At 34.9% G+C, this 25,942-nt stretch overlaps 1 protein-coding gene across 1 annotated transcript in view; it reads left to right on the top strand.

The window, feature by feature from the left end:
• Positions 1 to 25,062, top strand: part of SGCZ (sarcoglycan zeta) — a 363,437-nt gene extending 338,375 nt beyond the window's left edge. The window contains exons 6-8 of the mRNA XM_054294674.1: positions 1,132 to 1,204; positions 12,738 to 12,861; positions 24,776 to 25,062. Of these exons, the coding sequence (XP_054150649.1) occupies positions 1,132 to 1,204; positions 12,738 to 12,861; positions 24,776 to 24,994 (416 nt within the window). The 3' untranslated portion in view covers positions 24,995 to 25,062. The remainder of the gene's footprint in view (positions 1 to 1,131; positions 1,205 to 12,737; positions 12,862 to 24,775) is intronic.
• The last annotated feature ends 880 nt before the right edge of the window (positions 25,063 to 25,942 follow it).

Here is a 25,942-nt window from a genome sequence, read left to right as displayed (position 1 = left end):
CCATCTTCAGAGAAGGTAAGCAAAATTTATGTAAGTGGATGACAAAACAATGGCATTGGATAAACCAGTAAACAAAGATAGGCATGATGGTTGTCAGTGAGTGAAAAAATGGAGGCAAATTTCAAATGCCTAAAAACATACAGAGGCTATTTCTATCAATTAAATGTAAAGTGAGGCTATAAATAACCTTTATGTCTTCAGTCCTTAGAAGGGGGAGGTAAGAGAAATGCTGATTTTGTAGTGCTGTTCCCTACATATAAATTTCTTGAGTTTTCTATTATTTTAACAAAGAACAAAGATCCTTATTATTTTTTTGTCTTTTGTTTCCCCCATCATTTTCTTTCAAGAAATGCATTTAAAATTTATTAAAGAATTGTCTTTTTCTGAAATAACTTCATACTAGAGTTGTTTTTTTTTAATTGAAGAGGAGTTTCTCAATGAAAATTCTTGCTTCTCTAATGAAAACTGTGGAGTTACCACATTCAACTTGGACCTGGTAGTATAAATCAAAATTCAATAGAGAAGAAATTCAGATTTTAAAAATTGCTATCCATTTTCTTTGTCTGGATTTTAAATGCCCAGTAGGAGATACCTTAGTGTCCATTTCTAAAACAACACAAAGAACATTCCATGAGAATAAAATTTTTCACTGAGAAAGATCTGATAGAAAGAAACTCTGAAACTGTCAGATATCTAGATTAAGCCAGCAACTTCAGGCAAAACTTATAAATGCTTGGCATCTCAATTTAAGTAATCAAAATAACCAGAATGTAAAATGCAGCAGATATTTCTCTACTGCGTTTTTGCCACACCAATATATAATTTCCATTCTCTGTAAAATAATTGTTCTCCAAAATATGGAGACAAACATTCAGCCAATCCATTTCTGAAAAATTTGGATCTAAAAGTGTTCCAGATTTCTATGTGTAAAAGCAGAAATCCAGAGCTTCACAGGATGTTGGTCCAGATTTTGATATAGAAATGAAAATGTAAATATGAAGAAAAATTTAAAATTATTAATAAAGGATTTTATCAGATATTTTTTCCTAATAGTGTCAATTTGTGGTCATATATTACAATGTGTTTTTATTTTCCAAAGTAATTTTACTGTATTTTATTTATGTATTTTAGGCACGGAAGGGGCAGTGTTTGGGCACTCTGTGGAGACACCCCATATCAGAGCAGAACCTTCCCAAGACCTCAAGTAGGTGTTGTTCAAAAAGTTGCTTTAAAATCAAATATTCTCCAAAAAAATTAAGTCTGGACTCAAAGAACAATATCTGTACAGTAATATATATATTGCCTATTTAATGACTCATAGATACAAAAACCCTTATAGACTCCATTTTGTTAACTAGTCAAAAGACCCCCACAAACTCCCTTTGCATGAAATGTAAAATATAGTGCTTTTTATATACGACCTGCCTCCCATAGTGGCATTCTTGAGAAATATATTTTCCCTAGAGACTGGAATATTCAGGTGTTTGTAAGGTCCAGTGTGTGTAGTATTATTCAGTAATGATTTTTTATAAGCTGTTACAGAATATGTAGGTCAAGTTAAGTAAACTGTCCCAAATTTTTCCATTTAGCAATGTTTCTGGGTTGTTGGACTTTTTAATACTAACACATACCCTTTTTAAAAATTCATTACCAAGTGAGGCTACATTTCTAAATGTAAAATTTTTCTGTATATAGTCAAAGTGGAGAAATAAGTAGGTAGTAAAAGATTAAGTTTAAAATTTACTAGGGAATCTGTGGAAAAGAAAACTTGGAAAAGTGTAAAATGAAAGCTTTTTTTTTGAAATGCATGTATGTGCACTGCTAAGTACTAATCTGTGATTTATATAGATGTGATTCATAATGAGAATCACAGAAAATCAAAGGTCCTTCCTCATGTTACTCCCAGCAGAACTGGTGAGAAACAATATAGGCTTTGGACTCAATTCTACTGTGATTTTTGAACATTTTGAACATATAACTATCTCTTTACCTGCCCAGAAGTGTTTCTGATTGATTGCTGCAGAAAAGAATGGTTAAATTCTCAGCCTTACATTTGCAAAGGCACTGACCAATATCAATATTGCAGAAATCATTGGCGAGGTTTGACCATTACACATGGAGTGTGTGAAGTAAATTATTGTTTTTGACCATTTACACCAAACATTTTAAAGTAATGTATAGCTTTGGGTTCTTCCAGAGGATACCACTCACTGGATTTCTATCTTAAAAATCTCTGTCCCCTTCCATGGCTCTCATCAGTCCTTTGTGGAAAATAATTTTAAAGGCATTTATTAGTGACAATCACCAAGGTGATATGATCTCTAATCAGAGGAAGTTCAGCAGAAATCAAAGGAACATAACAAGCTTTTTTTTTTTTCAGGGGACCAGTAATTTTGCTTCCTCTACTTCTTTCTAATCATAAATAATGAGTGAAAATATATGGTAAAACAGATAGTCCTCTGTCTTCAGGATTAATTTAAGTTAGGTTAAAATCACCTCATATTGCTTCTGAAATTCACACATGGGTCATTCAACCCTCCTGTCTTTTGTCTTTATTCATTGCCATGATTCCTATTGTTGCTTAATGATTTCAACTCCGCTGTAACTTCAGTTAATTTTTCCAAGATGGACTTAAATTAGTAAGCATTTGGCATTCAGATTTCTGCCCTCTCATTAATGATTATTTTAACCCATACCACTTATTCAAAAAAGTGAAGAAACAGATGCCCTTGGAGTTGGGTCAGGTAACTTTAACTTACTTGTAAGTGATTTATTCTTAATATATTCAGTTCATATTATGTTCTGCAAGTTTTTGTACACATGTGCTCCTCTATATTAGTTGGATTCTTGTCATATTCTTTTTTAAAACTCTCAAGTCAATTTAGTAATTTAAAAATTATGACAATTACTATTAGGACATTTCATAGGGCTGGTCTGGATCCTATTACTTTCTAATGTTTTAGAATAAACTTACCTAAGGTGTCCAATAATGGCAGTCCTAAAATCACCTAGAGTATTGTTCCAGGTGCTGCATCTCTGTGTCTTTGGTTAAACTTAATAATAAGGAATGGGAGTGTAGAAAGTTTGCTGAATAAACATTATTCATTTTTTTCAGTGGACACAACTGAATGCAATTTGACAGCAAATTGCAGTGCATTGGTGCAGATATAGTAGACTATGAGAATTATTGTATACAGGGCTGAAAGATAATGGAATATATATTAGATCATTAATTAAAGTATAAATCACCCCATATTTTTCATGTTGGAATATACATTTGTGGCCAATTAACAGACCTCGGACTTTTTTTCTCTTTTCTCCCAAATAAAAGCGGAAATATGTTGGAAAGCTACTCATAGACTTGTGTATGTAAAATGATTGACTACTGGATTTAAAAAAATGGAATAATGACCACCTTGATTATTCTGAATGAAGGATAAATAGAAAATTTGGTCTAAGAATTTGATACCCACAAGGATCATAGTAATTCCTGGGATTTTAGTTTAATCCATCATGGGCAGGAAGACAAAAATATAGTCAGATTCACATTAGCTCCACATATCTGAACCTTGCCTCAGACACTCTTAGCTCTATAGCCAGATTTTAAGGTCTTCATACAGAGAAGATCCCTTAATATTTACTATTAAAAGTGTATTGTGTGAAAATAAACTTGAGTTGAGTACTAGTGTAATTAATTCCTATGTGTCCAACCATTTGAGTCACATCTTTCTCCTTTCTTGCATTTTCAAATAATTGCTAGAAAGGTTTTGCTTTCAGGCAGTGCTGTTATACAATCCTTTGTGAAAGCTTTTGGGTCAAATCCCAAAAATTAATTAAAGATGACTTTCATTAGTTGGGATAAGTAGCATAAAAGAATCATGCATTAGAATCTAGAAAATGAATTATATCTTAATAATTTAATCTTCCTGTTTCTCTCGCTACTGTTTCTCACAGGAACACAGTTAGGAAAACTAAACTGCCAATATATTCCCCAAATACTGGTTTTAGGCCAATAGTGCATTAAAATACTGTGCACTAATAGGCAATATCCATGCACAAAATAGACCGAGAGTAGTTAAATGCAGATAACTTTGCCCTCAATAACATCCTTAATAAGGGGATGAATTATTTTTTGTTGTTCTCTGGAGATAACTACAAGTTCAAATTTAAAAAAAAAATTTTCTCTTCTATGTCATGCCTACCACACCCCAATCAGTTAATCCTGCAAGCTAATGCTGGGAATAATGAGATGAAAATTGATCAAGTGGCAAGGAACCGTGCAAGATAGTTGGATTCTACTTTACCTCTGCTAAGAATTAAAAATATTCCTGTCTTGCAGAGGAGGTCTGGTTCATTCAGAATTGTCTGCTGGTTTGTAAGAGACACCTTTAGTGACATTTAAGGGATGGTTTACTAATAGGTCAGAATATTATATTTTGTAAAAGCCTGGAGCCAGAAAACACATCAAATTTTGACCTTAACTTTTTAGTCATCTGAGCATGTTGAGAGTGACAAAATCTCCATTACTCTGTCATCTCTTTTGAGCCAAACATCAAATAATAAACAAAACCTAATCAAAAACTGGATGCAGCAGAGTAAAAGAACCCGTCTCCCTTCCTATGCTGTTTTAATGATGCCAGATTCTAGTTACTTTCAGTACCTTTTTTTAACAAAATAGAAATAATTACTTTTTTTTTTCATAGTTTGTGTTAGTTATTTCATTTTTTGGGCATGGATATTGACATGGATATTGTTTGCTTAGTCTTATCACTAGCTTTTGAAAATATTTTTTTAACATACATGTTCATACAAAAATAGGTATGGATATAGTAAAATTTTAAAAATTTCCAACATTTAAGCTTCTCTTTTAAAAACACATGCTCTTCTCTTTTTAAATATGCCTTATATACATTTATATATATGTGTGTGTTTGTGTATATATGTGTGTATGTATATAATTTTTTTAAATATTGAAGTTAACAGAGAAGAAAGCCAGTAATGAAAGGTTCTAATTGCTATGCAGACAGGACAGAGTAGAAACAAATGAATCTGGGTATGGCTCTTAAATTGAAAGAATAATTTGCTTTAGTGTTCAGTGATGATGATTATATTTGACAATGGAAAGGGAAACGGCTCTAGCAGGAACCAAGATATGAAGGATAAAAATATTACTATAACACAAGAGATAGAAAAATCCATTGAGTTTCATATGCTTAATTTAGGATACTGGAGCCTCCTTTTTTCCAGGCTGAAGTACCCCAGCTCCCTCAGCACTCCCCTGTCTTACACTGTAGACCCTTCCCCAGCTCCGTTGTCCTTCCCTGGACTCGCTCCATCCCCTCAATGTCCTTCTTGTAGTGAGGGGCCCAGAACTGGACTCGGGATTCAAACTGTGGCCTCTCCAGTGCTGAGCACAGGGGGACAATCCCTGCCCTGCTCCTGCTGGCCTCACCAATGCTGACACAGGCCAGGATGCCATTGGCTTTCCTGGCCACATGAGCACAGCTGGCTCACATTCAGCTGCTGTCACCCACACCTCCAGGTCCTTTTCTGATGGGCTTATGATTATATTTGCTTTATGATTATGCCATCTCATGCCTTCAGGAACCCACAGATGGGCTCCAAGCACAGCTGTCTCAGCCTGCGCAGGGTTATGAGAGTAAATATATTGCCCAATCAGTCTCATTTGAAAAGCCACATGAAGCTTGTAGCAGTAGAAAGCTTTTGCCCAGTGCTGGGTTAATGAAAGACATGGCAACTTCACACTGCAATTACTGTGAAGGCAGACAAGGATCTTTGTTTACATGAAGCTGCATCACATCTAACAGCAGGCATGGCCAGTGAGTGCTCAGAGTGTCAGAGGGAGATGGTGAAGGTTTCAGTAGATGCCCTCCTCTGTGCCCTTGGCTCCTGCAAGGCTTGTTTCAACTGTGGTTGCTTTTACACTGCTTCAAGATCCAAGCTGCCACTTAATTAATTTGAATTTCACATAGGTCCAGCCTAGGACTAGGCCCAATAGCCCGCAATTTGTTCAAGATTTTCATTCTCACAGACACTATGGGTAGAAATTTTTACTACCTTTTTAAATAGAGCAACAGTGCTCCATGCCCAGGAGATATTAGAGATACCAGAACTCATTTCTGAAATGCTTTGGACTCTAAGTACAGTCTTGTTTCACCATACCACCATACCTGCATTTTGCTGTAGTTTTTCTGATGAAATATGATTTTTTATACTACTTACATTCCATAAAAGTTGTACAATATGTCATTAAGTAATGCTTCTGTAACATACATAATATTTTCATTTCATATCTCTCTTTTGATTCTAAGTGAACAGGCTTATTAATACATTACTAAGAAGGGCTACCTTTTATTTTTTTTCCATTTGAGCAATCTTTAGTTTCCCCATTCTGTCCTTATACCAAATTTCTCCACGGAGATTTTTTCCTCACTCCAGCTGCTCCTTTTCCCTTCTGGGAGTATCTCCATTTTCAGTGATACTGTTTAACCACTTTCACAAGAAAACAAGGCTTCTTAAATTTGCTTTGTGTCTGTCTATTCTCTCCTCTTATGTCCCTGAGAGTTCCTGAAGCAGTTAGGCAGTTTCATACAAGGCGGAAGACCTTTAGGTTTCTCTGTGTCTTCTGAAAGCTGGCGCCCATCTAAGATCAGCTGACAGTACTAGTAATTCCTGCTTTACCCATTTGAATACACATGGCTCCAGTATACCCTCAGCTTCTGCAACATCTTGCTTCAGTTCAGGTGAAGGCTCTGGCATGTGCAGTGCATGGAGCTTGCAGCAATGTTGTGGTTGTGAGTGCAGAAGTGTGGTTTGGGTTCTTGTCTTAGCGCAATGTCAGAGCCAGAGAAAGGATCTGGAGCTCATACAGACTGGATATAAGAACCAGGAGGCTGAGAAGTTACAGGGAATACATGAGCTTATGAAACTCTTCGTGCTGCAGTCCACCAAACAGCTCCTATTGCTTATATCTATAATTATACAGAGAACTCCAAAGATAACTTTAAACCACAGAGAAGAATGAATGATTTTACATGTCTTATCGTGCAATTTACATTTTATCTTTTGTTTGAATTCATTGCCAAAATAATTTTAAAAGCTATTTGACTTCTTCAAAATCTACTGCTCAATTTTGTATTGCAGAAAGTAAAAATATCTCTCTAGTTTGGCAGTTGTCCTAAAAAATGACTGAAAGTAAACTCACCAAACCTTTTCTGATTTTATTTTTTATGATTGACTGATTTCTTTTATTTTCTTGGAATATTTGAATATAATCCAAATATGGGCCATTGGAAAATCTGTTCCAAGGTATCTGCTATGCTTAATCTGCAGAGTTTGAAGCAGACCTGTCAGGATTTTCAGCAGAATAATTTTCCATGAGATGCTGTTTTCTCAAAATGTGGAACAAGCCATGTCACAGTTTGCCTCAGCTAAAATAGATCTGTTTATATCAGCTTAAGACCCCTTAGAGAAACAATATAGAAAATACAATTAGACGATTACAAGTGGTCTGGACTGTTACTTCCTAATCACAGGAAACTAATGGTTTTCAAAACTGAGACTCTTCAGACTCCCCCAAGCACTTTATCTTCAGATCTAAATCTTGACAAGCACTTGAGCATTTTCTGTGGGCATGTTGCTTCAATCTCTTTCTGACAAGAAGGATTTCTATTTTAAGAAAATATATTCTGAAAGACAACTCAGGTAATGGAGCTATTTCTGTAAAGACAAACTTCATGTAAGAATGTTTAGCAGAAAGGCAGGGCATGTATGGAAAGGGATTCAAGCCAGAATAAAAATAAGGAAGAAAATGCAAAGGGAAACATTTAGGGTAGAATGGGTTAGCTCTAAGTTGTGAGGACTATGAAAAATCCTTTTCTCATACCTTTCCTTAAGCAACTATTTTGGATTGTCTCATATCCAGAACTTTTTCTCACAGCCTGGAAGTTTAGACTTTCAAGCATGTTTTGGTATTTCTCTGAGAAATAAAAGCTCATGTTCTAAACCTTACATTTCTACTAATTTCAAAGGTTTGCATTTTAGTTGACTTATGACTGCAGGATTTTTTACTACCTGAGATGCCACTTATGTTTTTGGTTTGTTTTCTTCTTAATATTACATCTGATTTGGATAGCTTTCTTGTCTTTAGCTATTCTGACTATGCCTTCATCCATGCTAGGACAAAATCATGCATTAAGTTCTCTTTAACCTTAGTCTTATCACCTGCTTATTTAGTCAAACTTTTGTAAATATTTGCTTTTTCCAGCCTTTCTCACTTTTCCTTGATACTTCTTCTAGAACTCTTTCTATTCCTTTAACACCACTTCTGAAAAACTCCTCAATGACCTTTTGTTTCTTTTTATTTCTCCTCAGTAAGAAATATATATTTTTTTATACTCTCAGAAGAGATTCTTTACTTCCGTATGTGGGGAATTGTTTTTCTGAGTTATCATCTATGCCAAATAACATTAAAATATTCAGTGGTTTCAGGTGTTGCTATGACAATGCAGACCTATTGAATTTAAATCTCTGGCATGTACAGGGCAATTAGAACTCATCTTTGAGCCCAGTGAATTTGTAGGTTAGTGAGAATTTTAGAAGCTATAATAAGGGCATGCTGACACATGCCAAAGTCAGTGACATGCAGAGCATGGACATAACACGAAATGCGGTACTGAATGCCATTCTATTTTGATTTAGGTCATGAAAGTTTCCTCTTTGTTTAATTTTATCATCCATGAGTTGCACAATTGGAAACTGGGATAAAAAATAGGCTAATATTTATTGGTTCAGGCCAAAATTAATTTCAGGAAACGCTTATCTAACTCTCTGTTACTTAAGAGTGGTGTGTGTTGTCAAAAATCTAGAGACAAATCATGCCCAAGATTAGGTTTTAACATATATAAAAGTAAGTTTCCCATGAAAGTATGAGAATTTTGCTTCTTAACAAAGAAAATATGATGATCAGTAAACAATATTAAGAATGCTGAGGCCTTCAAATCTACCCATGTACTAATAATAATAGTAATAATAATAGTAATAGTAATAATAATAATAATAATAATAATAATAATAATAATAATAATTTATTAAAAGCATCAGAATACAACGGCTTCAAGAAATATAAATATTATGGCAATGATTCATATGCATCTTGAAGTGCATATTTTGATACATGTAAATGTATAAAAATATTTTTAGTTACTTTTATATATATATTGTAAAAGGTGCATGTATAACCTTGTAAATAGTATAAGCAATAAGGTATTGGTAGAGGTTTATATCAGTTGTTTTACTAAGTAGCATGGGTTGGATATAGGGCTTAAATAGACACAAAGCAAATAAATTATTTGCTTCTGCACAGGGGAATCTCCTATTTCCTTCTATTTTAAGAAATTCTTTCCATGAGCCAACAGAAAAAAAAATAACATAGATAAATTATATCCCATGTGAGTATGAGGGATATGCAAGAAATAAATCTAAAATATTGATTAAAACCGAGAAAGAAACCTTTTCTTTTGGTTCATATTTTAAATTATTTTTGCCTAATACAATCTAGGTCAGCTTGTAAACAGAAAATACAAAATGAAGAAAAAATGTTTCTGCATTTCTGATGAGAAATATTTTAATACCTTCAAAGGAACATATTCAAGGTATTTTAAAAGTTTCCCTTTTCTAGCAATAGTTCTTTCATTATTTCAGCTCAAATTCCTATGGCTTTGATCTTATGAAATTTATCATTTTTCACAAATTAACCACTGATAATTAAGAAGAAAAAGCCCTTATCTGCTATGTATAGATCATCTTGCTTCATCACATATAGCAAATTGACCAATTATACTATTTAAAAACTCTTTTAAAAAGCCTTTTTGTGTTTCCTACAGTTCTGTAGTTTCTGTCTAATAATAGCAGTAGTTACCTTCTCCATGAGATAAGTTTGTTGTTTGGGAAAGAAAAAGTAATTTTATGAATAGGATTCACTCACAGATGTAAATGCCACTGTGACAGGCCATCAGTAAATCTGAAAGGAAGCAAATTCTCCATATGCTATTATAATAATACACTTTTTCTTGGAGGGATGAGCATTACAATGTGGAGTGTTACAATGAGTTTATAGTAGATGTTAAAGGTATCAGAAATATGGCAAAGAAAAATTATGATAAAGAAGCTGCTTATCAAACCTAATTTATCTCAAAACATTGAGGAAATAATCTACGTGTATAGACTTTTGCATTTGCAGCAGCATACTGCAGTCTCTTTTCAGATGCAGATCAGACAGAGAATAACAATAAGAAAAGTAAATAAGAACTGTAAAACAGATTTAGGCATTCAGTTTTACTAATAGATGGGTGTTGGTTTAAAATCTGTCTTGATGATCGTTAGTAACTCCTTGACATTTCTACCACATTATTTGATTTCCAAAGACCGCTAAGAATCTCTATTGTCTGAAAATTTTCTTCTACGTGGTGTGGAGAAGGCTGTAATTATCAACTTTTCAAGTTGAGAAAATAATTATCCAAATATATTCTTTTTAGACAAACATAAAGTCATTTATGCTAATGAACTTAATAAAAAAACTGTGATGAAACTAGACAAAACAACTCTAAGCTATACACTGACAAAAGTTTATTCTTCAAAGAAAGCCATAGTTTCTTGATGGATGTTCCTAAACAGATTTTAATTGTCCACCTGCTGAAAAGTTTTAGTTAGGTCTGAGGGATTTGGGTGTTATGAAACCAGAAATATTTTTGGCTTGGCTAAGACACATGAATTCAATGCAATAAATGTAGCTAAGAACACTTTTGTCTTTATGATTATGAAATGGCATCTGAAACCATGGAGAAATAAATCTTAATATTCCTGTAAATTAGATTATAAATCACAATGATAAGCTGCTGAAAAATATGGAATGGAAGAATAAAATCATTTAACATTTATACCATTCAGTTTCCTTTTAAGTTCAAGGTAAAACCTCATTTAGGCAATGGAGTACTTTCAGAAACCTAATTTCTATAATTTATAATTTACATAATTTAAAAAATATTTTGGAAGTCCTTTTTCTGCCGTGCTGTAGCCATCAGAAGTTCACAAATCAGCACCTGAAAAGCACTTGTGTATGTCATAAAATAATTCATGATATTTAGATTCTTCCCCAGTACAAAGAACTGCAGAACCTTCTATCAACTTCTCCCTACAAAGCATCAAAAAAAAGGAAAGAAAACGCCCTAGCAGTAGCAGACATAGATATTTTTCTATTGCTCCTATCTATATGCATCCCATGTAATTTTTTTTTTCATATCGCTATCTAAATGTTTGCTGAATAAATTTTTTTCTCTCTTTTTTTGTTTTTATTTTCTTTTCCATTTCTTTTTTTTTTCCATTTCTTTTTTTTTTCCTTTCCCTGTTGAGTCAGTGACATGCAACAAACAAATGTTTCACAGGCACTATCTCAGCGACTTTCTTTGCATCTAAATGTGGCACCTTGGTTTTAAAATGGTAATATGGTGCTGTTCTCTGTACTTAAAAAATGCAATAGTTAAAATACTTTTAAATTCTCTTGTTCCATTGCTTGACAAAATTTATCTGGCTTTTCTGGGCCAAATTCATTATACATCTAATACTTCATTATATTCTTGGATAGCTATGACCACTTTGCTGAGGAGGAAAAAACAGTGTTTTCTTCAATCTACTCACTCTAGACGTTCTTGTTATTAACATATTTCATCTTACAAAAAGTCTTTGTTCAGGTAAAGTGGAACTGGGTCCTGTCATTATATTACTAAGTTATAAACAGATTAAAAATTTTGTCTCCCTCCCTTATGTGCTATACAATAATTCTACAACTGAACACAATCATAATCTGAATTGTTTCCTAGTTCAGTACAGTTTTTATCCTGTCATTTTCCCTATTCAGCATGTGAGCATGTTTTCTACAAAAGCATTGCATTAGTACTTCCCTTTCAAGAGAAATCTCTGCACTACTGTGAGAAAGCACAGCTAGGAAAGTATCATAGCCCTGCATTAAGGTCGATGGAGGATCTTGAGCATAGGGGAGTGAGAAGCAGAAAGACTGTCAGTAGAACAAGAATTGCTTTGAGTAAAGATACCAAGTTATGTGTCTTAACCCTTTTATAATGGGGTTATATGAACATATTGAGTATTTTGGAGTACAGAAAAGCCATACAATACCCCCCCCCAATAATAGCAACATAACAGATTTTCTTTTCTTCCCTCCGTACATGAAGCTGCTAAACATACCCAAAACATGAATGAGTCTGTCATGACAAAGTAATTTTAACCAGTTTCACATAATTTAAAATATTTAAAGGTTTTGTTTTCTTTTTATTTTATTAAACATTTGTCATCAGTCACTAAGAAGATTTTCATATTAAACTCTCATTACAGAAGCATTAACAGAAATGTGCAGATTCTCAAGTACCTATATTTCAGTATTAGTACAGTTGGATGCATTAAGTGCTAGTGTCAGAAAGCATCACTAAGCAGATAAGTTTATATTAGTATATTCTTAAATGCTTAACATTTTTCTTTCTCTGTGTCATAAAAGGCAGTCATAGAATCCCACATATAATCTGGTTTTTCTTTGTTACCTTTCAAAATATGTTAATATCTACCTGCATGGTGGGTTTTGAGGCTGGGGAGTTTTTGGTGGTCAAATTCAGTGCATTTTTTGCTCAGTGATTGTTTTTGTCCTTTAGACTTGAATCTCCTACTAGATCTTTGGTGATGGAAGCACCCAGAGGAGTGCAAGTCAACGCAGCTGCAGGAGACTTAAAGGCTACCTGTAGGAAAGAACTGCACTTGCAGTCCACAGAAGGGGAGGTAAGTTCAGCCAGCAGAGAAATGTTCTACAGCTCTGCCCAGCATAACACAACCAATGTGAGGAGGGTTTATTCAGCAGCAAGGTAAACGACATGAAAAGTATTCTGCATTTGCCTTTGTTAAAGTAATTTTGGTTTAGCTTGTTCAGCTATTAATACTTTTCTCCTATTTTACAAATATTTGAATCCGTAAGTTTCATTCACACTGAAAATAAACTTAGTTGATACAGATCAGAATTACTTGTAAATTAAGAATCAAAGAAAAATCTTCCATGGAAACAGAGTTGGTTACATGATACTGGTAAAAATAACTTGGATTAATCTGTCAAAATAAAACAGAGAAGTTTGGATTAATTTAGATTAATGCATCATTAAACCATGAATAAGAGGTTTATCAAATTTGCTCTACCTGTGGTTTAACTCCTTCATCTTTTACTACCTCTGTAAGAGACACAGAGTACTTCCATCATAAATTCTCTCCTGTTTCATTAGTGTCGTGTTTCAGAGATCACTGATAATTAATTGACATAAAACGACTTTGGTAAAAATTCTTCATGTGTAAACCTGTGTGAACACATGCAAATGATTCAAAATTGAGTCACTTGTTGTAACTATAATCTATACATTTCAGAAATGCATGAAAGATTGCTGGTATGGGAGTCCTTTCATCTTTAGACCATGAAATGATATAACATTAAAAAGAAAAAGCAAAGATCTTGTTGAAGGCTATCAAGAGCTCTCAGGTTTCTATTAAGCACTTTGGAGAAATTGATAGATTTTCAAATTGTTCTCAGAGGGGTTTGCTACAGTACAGCACTTTTGGAAGTTTGTAATGTAAATATTTCACTGTGAATGAAGCTCTTTAGAAATTTTTTGCCTTTTGTGTTTGTGTTTTGTATTCTCTACCAAATGTTTCTAGACTTTTTACATACTATCCAACATAGACAATACCAAAAAAAAACCAACATTCACATCTGTGGCAGATAGTTCCCTGGAATGCACACTCTGCATTACAGTGCAGACAGGAACATTTTGGCCAATATAGTGCATCAAAATAACATTTTGGTAACATTTTTTTATTGATGCAAGTATCTGTACAGCATAATTAAAGCACTATGTTTTCCTAATTCAGAGTCTCAAATATTTACATACCACATGCCCCACCTTATTTTTGAGTTTCTCCAAAATCAGCTCTTTCCCCAGTCTCTCATCTTTACTTACCGCCTCTCTTACTGTTTCCTAGCGTTGCTGAGATAGAAGTAAAAAAATCGAATCCTCTTTTAATAGCAGATATTGTCCTACCTCATCATTGTCCCTTCTGTGAGTATTTTTGAGTCTAGAGCTCCCAGTAACCTGTCTTGTTTCCCTTTCATAAGTCCCTACCTGGCCAAATCTACTGTGTTTCCTAAATTTATAGGCATAAATTTTACAAATAGAATGTATTTCTTTGTTCTTTCTCTTTTTAATAGTGCCAGAGGGGAAAAGTAAAACTTGAATTAAAATTAAAGTTAAAAAAAGAGAAGCCAACAGAAAGACTGTTACCATTCCTTACTCTCCCATTATTCTTTAGGCAATGCTTGTTTCTATATTCTCTTTGTTTTGCGTCATACACCTCTTCATGCAAATATTTTATCTATGGATCCGTCAGGTTTTTTTTTTCTAGATCAACATTGCGATTTAATTGCATGACTTCTCATTTTTCTTATGTATTTACTATATCTTGTTGGAAAAGTAGTTTTGGAAACAATGTCCTATGACCTCAGTTGTACTTTGACAATGGAAATCCAAGAAAAAATATAATGCCTATATTATGTTTTATTCAGAACTGGAATTCAATTCAGTATTAAATGTTTTGTAGAAAAAAATGCTAGTGAAAATCTGACTTTTCTGACCTTCTTATTGAAAATTATTATTTTCTCTGTGATAAGACTATGCACATCTGTGATTTCCTACAAAGATGTTAGATTGAAAATTATCAGAAAACAAATTACCAACCTTTCTCCAATCTTCCCAATGAAGTGTTCAATAAATATACATTTGACAAAGTTCAAAGTCTTTAATGCTTGCAATTTCAATAAGATCTGAAATTAACTGCAGTGAAAATCCACAGAGAAATTCTATTCTGCAGTCTGACCAATGCCTCGACAATCCACTGTTGAAGCTCTTCCACTGGAGAGGTTCAGAGGAAAATGCAGAAACACTTAGGAAGGCACATGACAGGCACCAGAGCATTAGCTGTTGTGCAAAGTTACTATGGCCCCGTTAGGGAATTGCTGGATTAATTGCAGCCTGGTAAGAGGAACCAGGGTAAACATCTGATGGATTAAATATCTACACAACAAAATATTGATTGCTTTTCCTGCTTACAGCCCAACAGATAAACCACATTAGCAGACAGTACAAAAGAATGCTTAAAGGTTTTATCATTATTCATTTTTAAGAAAACACATTCTAAAATGACAAAGTATCTGGATTAAAAATAATCATTTTAGCTTAAGAATTGAATGCCTTATAAGTCAGGTTTCCTCCACAAATAAAGTGTTATCTTTGTGAATTGGATCTGTGAACCATTTTCACAATAAGACAATTTGTACTAGAAAGACATGCAAAGGTTTTTGTACCATTTTTATTCTAGTTAGTGAAATTTAATTTTTTAATGTTTGAAAGCTTTTTCAAAAACTCATCAAAGATATGTGAATTCAAATTTTCTTTCTCTAGCAAAGTTATTGCCCTATTATGACAGAAAATGTGGCACCTGAAATCAACTAGTTATAGCCATGTTACAGAGCATTATGCATTTACTGACTATGAAAATTTCCTTTTATTTAATAATAACTTCAGAATATTTTTAAGAACATAAATGTGTTTATGAAATACTTTTCCTCTAGCTTTATTTCTATGCAGTATAATCTTTAGCCTCCCATATCACAAACTGAATGCCTCTGCAAGCATTCTGAATTCTGCTGTTTGATACATTTTCTTTTTATTTACTGCAGTATTATAATAATCCTTTTAGCCTTATTACGCATCATAGTGTGTGATCCCAGACTGAATACTGGCGGCTGTAATTTAGATTCAGATTCTGCTGCCCTTTCTAAAGCTCTTGAGCTGCACCCTTGTGAGCCAAGGCATCAGCAGAATCCTTTGATTCAATTATAACTTGGCATTTAGTTATGAACTATGTATTATTCTATAAATAAACCATAACCAATGGTTTAAAGCAGAAGTCATTTACAAGGAACGTGAAATGTGAAGCTCCAGGCTACAGCTGAATCCACTAGTTCACAGACGAAGAAAAAGATCATTTCTTGTCTAGAAATTTAACACAATGACTGCTAGTTCACTACAGCTTTTTCAAATAAGAGTGTAATGCAAAAGTACAAATCAATTTTGAATTCTGTAGATACTTTATTTTACTAGACATAAAAATGTTCAAGTTGGACTTGAAACACATAACTGTGTAAAGACAGCAAACTGAAAGGTCTGTTTGATGGTGTCCACACATCGGCCTAACAACTAACTGTAATAGTTTTGACCATCCAGAATCACAGAATGGGTCAAGTTGGAAGAGGATCACAATGGGTCATCTGGTTCCACTTCCCTGCTCCAGCAGGATCATTCTGGAACACATGGGATTGTGTCCAGATAGTTCCTGAGTATCTCCAGTGAGGGAGAATCCACAACTTTTCTGGGCAGTCCGCTACGGTATTCATTCACCCACACAGTAAAGTTCCTTCTCACATTTAGGTGTAATTTTCTGTGAGAGAGTTTCTGCCATTGCCTCTTAACCTGTTGCTTGGCACCACAAAGAAGATCCTGGATCCATTCTCTGAGACCCTTTGTGCAGATATCATAGATATTGATGAGGTCCCCTCCCAGATGTCTGTCCTTGAAGTTGAACAGGCCCAGCTCCCTCAGCCTTTCCTCACAAGAGAGATGTTCCAATCCCTCACTCATCTTTGTTGCCCTCCACTGGAGGAGCCCAGAGCTGGGCACAGTGCTCCTCATGTGGCCTCACCAGGGCTGAGTAGAGGGGCAGGATCCCCTCCCTCAGCCTGCTGGCACTGTCCTTCCTAATGCCCCCAGGACACCATTGGCCTTCTCATCCCCATGGGCACACTGCTGGCTCGTGGACAGTTTGTTGTCCACCAGAACACCCAGGTCCTTCCCTGTGCAGCTGCTTTCCAGCAGGTCAATCCCAGCCTGTGGTGGTGCATGGGGTCACTCCTCCCCAGCTGCAGGACCCTGCACTTTGCTGAATTTCAGAACGTTTCTCTCTGTCATCACTCCAGCCTGCCCAGGCCCCTCTGCAGGCTGCCCAGCACTCTGGGGTATTGGCTGCAGCAGTCTCTGAAGCAGAAGGCTGCTGAGCAGGCTCAGCTCTTAGGAATCTTGAGCAGCTGCTATATGTCTTTCCAAGGAGCTTCTGTGCAAGTTCTGCTTTGCACTTTCATTGCATCCTGTTGACTGCCAAGGATTGAGTCAATAAAAGGAGAAAGATGTACAGAGGTTTCTCATTTTTAGAAATGTATTCAAATTAATCACCTTGTCTATGACCTTTTTCCTATTTACCTCTTTATGTCCTTGTATTTCCCTGTCAAGTTGCACTCTATCATAGTATCATTTGTAGAGTATATTTTGTTGTGTCTGGCATAATGAGGCTGATCCCTCATTATGGTAAGGCTTATAGCTGTCACATTAAAAATGAGCAATATCCTTTAACAGACAAAGTTTACTCAAAATCAGTGTGGCAGACAAGAGGCCAAGTTTATATTTACTGTTTTAGCACAGCACATTTAATGAAACACACAGACAATATTATTTTGTAGAGCCTAACAAATGCATATAGAGCTAACATTTGATCTATAATCCTACCCAGTTCTAAATCCAGGAGATGCATTTAACAGAGAGATTAATAATTAAGATTTATTAACATTTAATAAAACTGTAGTAATCTTGACTTGTAAGCTGAAGTAACTATACCATTTTAAAGTATTTGGTGGCATTTTTGTGGATGTTTTTTGTGTTCTGAAAGAGAAAATAAAAAAGAAATGGGACTTTTTAAATTAAGGAGATACACTGAAATTGAATCACCTTCTTGTACATGCTGCTTGCCATAACTATGGAGGAATGGTTGATCAAAGAAAAAAATATTTCATAGATGAGTTCAACTCAACCAAGTTATGTTTGTCTGAGATGAAATGTATGCAAAAAAAGTTAAATGTTTGTATGCATGAATTGAGTTCATAAGACAATAAGCAATGGCAGGCTCTAGACCTCAGAGTCACTCTTTATTCACCAAAAATTATCTAATACATGTGTTGCATATTGTTTTCAAAGCCTTTTCATGGTATTAAGCAGTTGACTTCTTACTGTTTTCTGTGAAGAAAGAGATTAGTGAAAAGGAATGGAATTCTTTCTGTATTTTTTAAATATAGGCTTAAAAATTCTATTAGGGTATTTTGACAGATACTTAAAATCAAATGCATCTTATTTTTAAAACAACACTTTCATTTTCAAACAAGTTATTCATGTGTAATTTATTTATAGAAAAAAAACCACTGTTCTCTACCATTTCACAATCAAAAATACAGAAGCAAAGCAATTTAACTGAAAACACCCATATTTAATATGTTTTTTCATGACTAAATTTTCAAGATTCCCATCATAAGAAATTTTATTAGAAAGGTAAAAATGACCATGAATAATTTATTATATATTTTTAATATAATGTACCTTCTAATGATTATTTAAATGGTAATTAAGTTTTTGTACTCTGTAAATTAAGCACAAATATTTCAAGTACATTTTCTTCTCTGGATTGTGTACATAAACCACAAAGAAGTCACATCTATCAAAGATTTAATGAATTTGCAAAGACTGAAAATTATTTCTATAACAGAAAGAATAAATACACTAGAGTGTGTTTTTCTTCAGTAGGCACCCATATATTGTATTGGGGTTATAACTCAGAAGTACCAATATATACTTTTGTGTATTAAAAATTTGTCCTTAAAATGAAACCTTACCCTCACAAACATCTCTTTGGTACTGATGAGTGAAAACATAAATTCTTCCATTCAAGAATGAACTGTACACTTCACTGATGTATAGTGTTATTTTTAATGTATGGATATGTTATTTTTCAAATCCCTTCCAGTTGTCAGTGGTTGTAGTCATAACATGGAGATGGGAATGGGAGCAATGCTGCCAGGGTGGCTGTGCTCAGGCGTACCAGGTATAACCTTTAGAAAGAGAATATTCACCACATCAGGCCATTGAAGGTCCCATTTGTCTTGTGGTCAACTGATCCTAGCCCTGTAGAGAATACATTTTCAAAACACAGTTTGTACTAGATATTTTGGTCTTCTCTGAATGCTTAGTATATTCAGTTTTATTTCAGCCATTACATTAATTTCACTGTTTAACCATTCCTCAAAACTATTTATCATTATGACCAATATGGTTCCAGATATTGTGCCACCATGTGCTTAAATTTTCCAGTATATATGCTATCAAGTTAATATTTTAATTTTTCATTATGACTTTTTGTTACTTTTCTCAGAACTATCATTTAGATTTAATGAAAGCAGCAGATAAGTGTTAGAATAAATGGTCCATGCAAACTGAAGTACTTCAATTTATGCTATAGTTCATCTTAACCTTGAATATTGAAACACATCAACATATGAAAATTATATAGTTGAATCTAGTGACGTAATCTGTATAATCTTCTTTGTAGGATGCTTCTGAGAATAGCAAAAAGACTAAGAGCAAACCTTGCATTCCTGTAATTCAGAATGATTGAATATTTAAGGGAATCAAAAAAGTTTAGTGAGACATCATTATAGTGTCTTCTCATACTGGTTGATTAATACCCACCTATCAGATTTCCATCTTTTCTTTCACACTTCCTCCAGTTTCCTGCCGTTTCTTATCTACATTAGACCTGAAATATGCCTTTGCAGCCCTATAGAGTTGCCTGTTTAGTCAAAGAGTTCATGGATACAGAAAATTCTTCATTGTCTATAAATCCTAAATTTTCAATTTGGGTGTGTCAGCTTAAACTGTCATTTGCTGTCTTGACTAAGACCCATTAGAGAATTTTATACATGACAGGTTCATATCTCTTTATTGAAGGCTTGTACAAGTATTTGATATTTTTACCTCATGCCTACATATTTCCCACTGAAAGTTTGCTCCTTCAGTTTAGTTCTTTGTTTTGTAGATAGTCTATGTTTTCTGGCTTTCCCTCTTCTCCCTTTCCTTCTCAATATTCAGAGTAACAATACAGTCTGATGAGCAGGAGAATGGCAGATCTTCTTTAGCAAAAAGTGTATATAAAAAGTGTACCATTTTTCCATTCTTATCACATACACTAGGCTGATTCAGTTTGATTCTTTAGTCAGAAATCAAATCTACTTTTAAACAATATAGTGCTAATATATTTTTCTCTGTATTAAGATGCACATGACAAAGCAGGGATCTGGGATTTCTAAATCTTAAGTATTTAGAGAGCATGATGCTGCTAGCATTCTGCTCTCCATGAAATAACATTTCTCTGAGTAGCAGCTGCCTTTTTCATCTTGCAATCAGTCCATCAGTCTCCTTCAATGTTTCAGGAATGAATGAAGGTTTTGGTTTTATTTGTGCCTCATTATCTGCTGAGGAGTGAGACTCTCAGAAAGACTATGACTGGCCTATATTGCCTTGATGCATGTGAGGTATTAAGTGGCTTATCTCATACCTCTCACAGCAAAACAGATTAGAGAAAGACCATGTACATATTATCTAGCAGCAGTGTTCCCTAGAAACATCATACTGTTTAATTTTTTCTCTTGCCACTTCTTCCCTTCTCTTTAAACACCTGATAACATCAGATATAAAACAGTAAGTAGTTTAAGTTTTGCTGGTGTTGGAGGACTTTTCAGCCAATGAATTTCCGTTTTAGCAGATCAGAGGACAGAAAACATATATCCTCAAATATGTACACTGAAATTCCTAAGGTTACTCGGGCAGTATATTTGGATTCCTACTTAACTAATAGATAGCAATGTTGCATCTCTAAATTTTGTCTCTCATTTATAACCCTGACAGCATATGTACAAGGTAGATTTTAATACTGGCTTTAAACCATCTTTATTAATCCTCTTCAACACAGGCTTCACCAGGGTGTAGCTATAGGGATGGGATTAAATTGGACTCACTGCAGCAGATATCACCCTCTCAAGAAGCCAGTTCTATTTTTCTCAGACACCATATCCTAGTACCCACATTGCTCATCAGATGTTCTGGGATGCATGCTGGGACAGGCCTGGATAGCTACCATGCTGGATTATGATACCAGATAAACCTGGACTGTTGTACATCACAGATTGAAATTTGTAAATACCCATGGAAAAGCCTGCACAGCTATGCTTATTAAAGATCATTTCATTTAATGAGCAAAATAACTGAGCTACTTTGTAATGCACACCAGAGTAAAGTGCTCTAGATTAAAGTCTTGGAGCAGTACACTACAGAACACCTGCACTGATAGACTGTAGAAGTGTAGCTGTCCTGATGTAAACAAAAAGAAAAATTATTGAGCTCACAGCAAATAATAGAATAAATTTCAAGATATTTAACTCCAGCCAGATCTCTGACACATAGGCTCTCTGATTTTTTGAGTTAATTTTTGTTTGAATCAAGACATGTCTTTTAGAAACCATTTAATTTTGTATTACAGATTTCTCATGAACCTTCCCCATCATGACTACAGCTAAGCTGTTAAAATGGTCAGTCACGCAATCTGCCAAAAGTATAAAGAGCTCATCCTGTATTTTGATGGGTTGCCTTACACACTTGTCTTCTATATTGAAGTGCTTTTTATTATTGCATGTATGATATTCTAATGTCTCCAGCTTCCATAGTAATAGTATTTTTCTTTTCTTCTTTGATATTCCTAGTATACCAAGGTGTGCTGGTTTTGGCTGGGAGAGTGTTTATTCACAGTAGCTGGTACGGGGCTGTGCTTTGTGTTCTGGTTTTGTGTTGTGGGACAGTTATTTCCTTCACAGTAGCTGGTATGAGGGTGTGTTTTGGATTTCTGCTGAACACAAGGTTCATCATGTAGAGATGTTTTTGTTGTTGGTGAGCAGGGCTTACACAGACCCAAGGACTTTTCTGATTTTCATCCTGCCGTGCTGGGGAGGAGACTGGGGGTGCATGGGAAGCTGGGAGGTGACACAGTCAGGGCAGGTGACCTCAACTGACTAAAGGGACATTCCATACTCTGGGGGAAGAAGGAATAAGGGGAAGGGCCTTTGGAGTGCTGATGTTTGTGTTCCCAAGTCACTATTATGCATGATGGGGCCCTTCTCTCCTGAAGATGGCTGAACACCTGCCTGCCCATGGGAAACAGTGAATTCATTCCTTATTTTGCTTTGCTTGTGTACGTAGCTTTCACTGTTAAACTGTCTTTATCTCAACCCAGGAGTTTTCCAGCTTCTACCCTTCCAACCTCTTCCTGATCTTTCTGGTGGGGAGTGAATGAGTGAATGGCTGTGTGGCACATGGCTGCTGGCTGGCGTTAAAGCATGGCACAAGGCTTACTGAAAGTCAGTATTAAAAGTCCAAAAGGCCCCTCAGATTTTTTTAGCTCTATTTGTTAAAAGTTATCAAGAACTGCTGATTAAAAGTTTGTGACATTACTGGCTCCAGTTTAATATCCTGCTGAATTACTGTTGAAATTGAAAGTATTTTATCACAGTCGTGTTCTGACATCAAGTTTTGATCTTTCTCCAAGCACAGAACTATGCTAAGCATTAGTTAATACAAAAGATATACTTACACAGACCTTGCATTGTTAAATGCTACTGGATTTTTATGCAATGCTATTGATAACTCTATTGTTACTACTTTAATAATAGACCTGTTACCATTTGTTTTTGCTTGATATGAGAAGTGAAAGAGTACTTTTAATTATTTGTCACTCCATTCATTATTGTGTCCTTTGTTTCCTTCCCACATTTTACCAGTTCCTAGTTTCTAGTTTGTTGTTAAACTCTTTTTTCCCCATCTGTTATTTTGTTTTCATATTATATTTGCCGCAGTTGCTTTCACATTTACTCTTAGCTGAGATGAATGTTTTAACATGTGTAATCTTTTTTTTTTTTTCAGTTGTAATCTAGCAAAACATTATTAAAGTGTTGCAAACACCATCCACATTTCTTACATAAAAGTTATTTCTTCATGGGTTGTGACTACTAATTGTCTCAGGTCTATAATACTGGAATTTCCAGGCAACATTCTGTGTCTAAATACATCATTCCTTTGTTATGTGAATTACAGAACAAAGGTAATAGTTCGCTACATTTTAGTTTTGTGATCACTTCCTCTGTCAGTCACAACGTGAATTAAAGCAGGCATTGTGACATGCAGATGTCACCTTTGCCTCTGAGATTCTGCCTTTCTGTCCCTTTTGGTGAATATTTCCTTCCACGACAGTATGATTACTGTGGGAGCTAGAGAACTTACAGTGATGGGGAGTTGTAGTGTTTGGGGCTACTTTCAGACTATATTACCTTCAATAATTCCAGTCATTTACAGTGCTTCTGCTGTGGATGGGAACATGAATATGCATCAATCCCTGTATGGAATTTTATCCAGACACTTTATTTTTTTCCCAGCCTGCTATTCCTGACTTCTCTATGGCAGGACCTCAGTATTGCTTCTGCACTGCTTTGCTGCCATATACCACTTATTTTATCATAAAATAATGCTTGTCTCCTATAGAATAAAAAAGCAATATTTTCCATATTTCTTTTGGTTCTTTACATGTACTGTGAATATTGCAGTACAATGATGTCAAGTTGGCTTCATTGATTTTAGATAACGTATAAAAAACATTAGCAAGTGTTTAAGGAGCTCACGTTTTCCTAAGCTTCAAGTGTCGCCTCCAGAGCTTAATGTCATTTTGTTACCTTTCTTCCAGAAGTTCTTAGTCTGCTCCTGAGATAATGACTGGTTTTACTTTAGCTCTTATTTACTCTTTCCATAAATTAAAATAAAATAAATTTAAAATAAAATTAAAAAAAAAATCTGAGCAGCTGGACACATATGTTTGAATCAGTAGAAGACATGCCATTTTCTGCAAATGTAAGTATAAGTATTGGAGAACTCAACAGAGATTCATTAATGTTACTGGTATCTACAGTTTCATACTGACTCATGTTATTTCCAAGACATATTGAAAAAAACACAATATTTTTTAATCATACTCGATGTTCAAAACCAAATGGGAATATCTTGATGGCCTTCTTAATAAGACTAACCTGAAATCTTTGCTCCTCTTAATTTAGGTCAAAAAAGCTCTTTATTTTGTGCATATGTCTTTGTAACCTCATTTAATTATTCTCTGGAAGTAGCTATTGTTAAGACCCTACAATTTAGCACAGTTCAGCACATATTTTCAACTGCTTACAGGAGCACACTGGGGAATGTGCTTTAGTATCACTTCACACTTATTAAAATACAAATTCTGCCAGAGCAAGTATATGCTGCTGCCATGAATGAATAAATGTTAATCATAAAATGTTCAAGTGAAAACTCAACCTACTCAAGAATCTTGTCTAAATGTTTTTGAATAATAATATTTGTACCTGAATAAACATGTCGATGAAGTAATTGCATATATTGTCATAATGACTATTAATGCAGAAATGACTACACAGAGATGAAAAACAATAAATGCCTACAGCTTTTTTACTTCTAAAAAGAGTAATTTCTAATATATCTTTATAATACTTCTAATAAAATATTTCTAAAATTTAAAATATATTTCTAGAAAATCACAGCTGCCTCAAAGCACTTCTTTAAAATATGTCTCACTGCTGATAGAAATTTATGTATTCTTTTTTTCTCCCTCTTTTTAGATATTTTTAGACGCAGATACAATCCGCCTGGGAAATCTACCAGTGGGGTCCTTTTCATCCTCCTCCTCCTTCTCCTCCTCCTCCTCCTCACCCAGCTCTTCAGCTCCTCGCCAGACTATCTATGAGCTCTGCGCCTGTCCCAATGGTAAACTCTACCTGTCCCCAGCAGGAGCAGGCTCCACATGTCAATCCAGTAGCAACATCTGCTTGTGGAGCTAGAAGGACTCCGTTTTATCCTCACACCAGAATAGCCTTTGGTTACTATCCCTCAGCTTCACAGTTCAGTTCGGTTTCCCTTGTGACAAGCCCAACGCTCCGAGCAGCCTGCAGAGCAACTTCTTCCACTGTAAGCAGGAGTTCAGCGCTGCCTTCTCCTGGGGCTTGTGCTGCCTTTCAGCACAGAGATGGGAGAGAGAGATCCACTCAACAATGTATTCTTCATCAGGAAACCTAGAACATAAGATCACCTTATTTTCCAAAAGAGACAATAACACAGGTGCCTTTGCTACTTGAAGTGAAGCACATAGTTTTAGATTTTTGCAGGACCTGGATATGAACTGCACATAAATATATATCTAGAGAGACAGAGAGAGAGTACATTAATTTACCCAGAATCTGATGGTGAGATGAATTGGTTCCCCCTGTATGATAAATAACTTTACTGTCTGAAAGCACAATTTTCCATTCATCTTTTTGGAAGTAAACTTTTATCCCTGAATTTTAAAATTTTAAAGCATTGTGTGATGCTTGCTTTACTAAACAAATTCAGTAAATGGTTTTTAATACAAAAAGAGACAGAATTCCTCCCTGAGTTTGGTTTCTTTAAAAATGTGTTGTTACTATTTGTCTACTAAGTCTAGGGTTTTGTACACTAGGTAAATTTTGGAGATGCTCAGCAATATTCCTTTAAAAGTTTAAAAGAAATGCTCTTGTTTGTCAGATCTGAATGACCTTATATAATATTTTCGAGGCCATTGCATGTGAAGCAATTGCTTTAAGTAGAACACACAGTTTCTGGAAAAGCAGAACAGGGTAAAGAAGGAAATTCTGATGATATGTTTGTTGATCAGTGTATTGCTCTTCAAAAGGTTCTTATAATTGGCAAATACAAAGCCAAGGGAGAAATCTTCAAAGGTACATCTTGCCCATTTTCTGACTATGTCTATC

The sequence above is a fragment of the Melozone crissalis genome, unplaced genomic scaffold, assembly GCF_028551555.1.
Source record: "Melozone crissalis strain CALT ecotype California unplaced genomic scaffold, PUWL_Pcris_2 ptg000006l_1, whole genome shotgun sequence".
In the NCBI taxonomy this organism is placed as follows: Eukaryota; Metazoa; Chordata; class Aves; order Passeriformes; family Passerellidae; genus Melozone; species Melozone crissalis.
The sequence above is the reverse complement of the archived record's forward strand: the minus strand, read 5'-3'. Positions and strand labels throughout refer to the sequence as shown.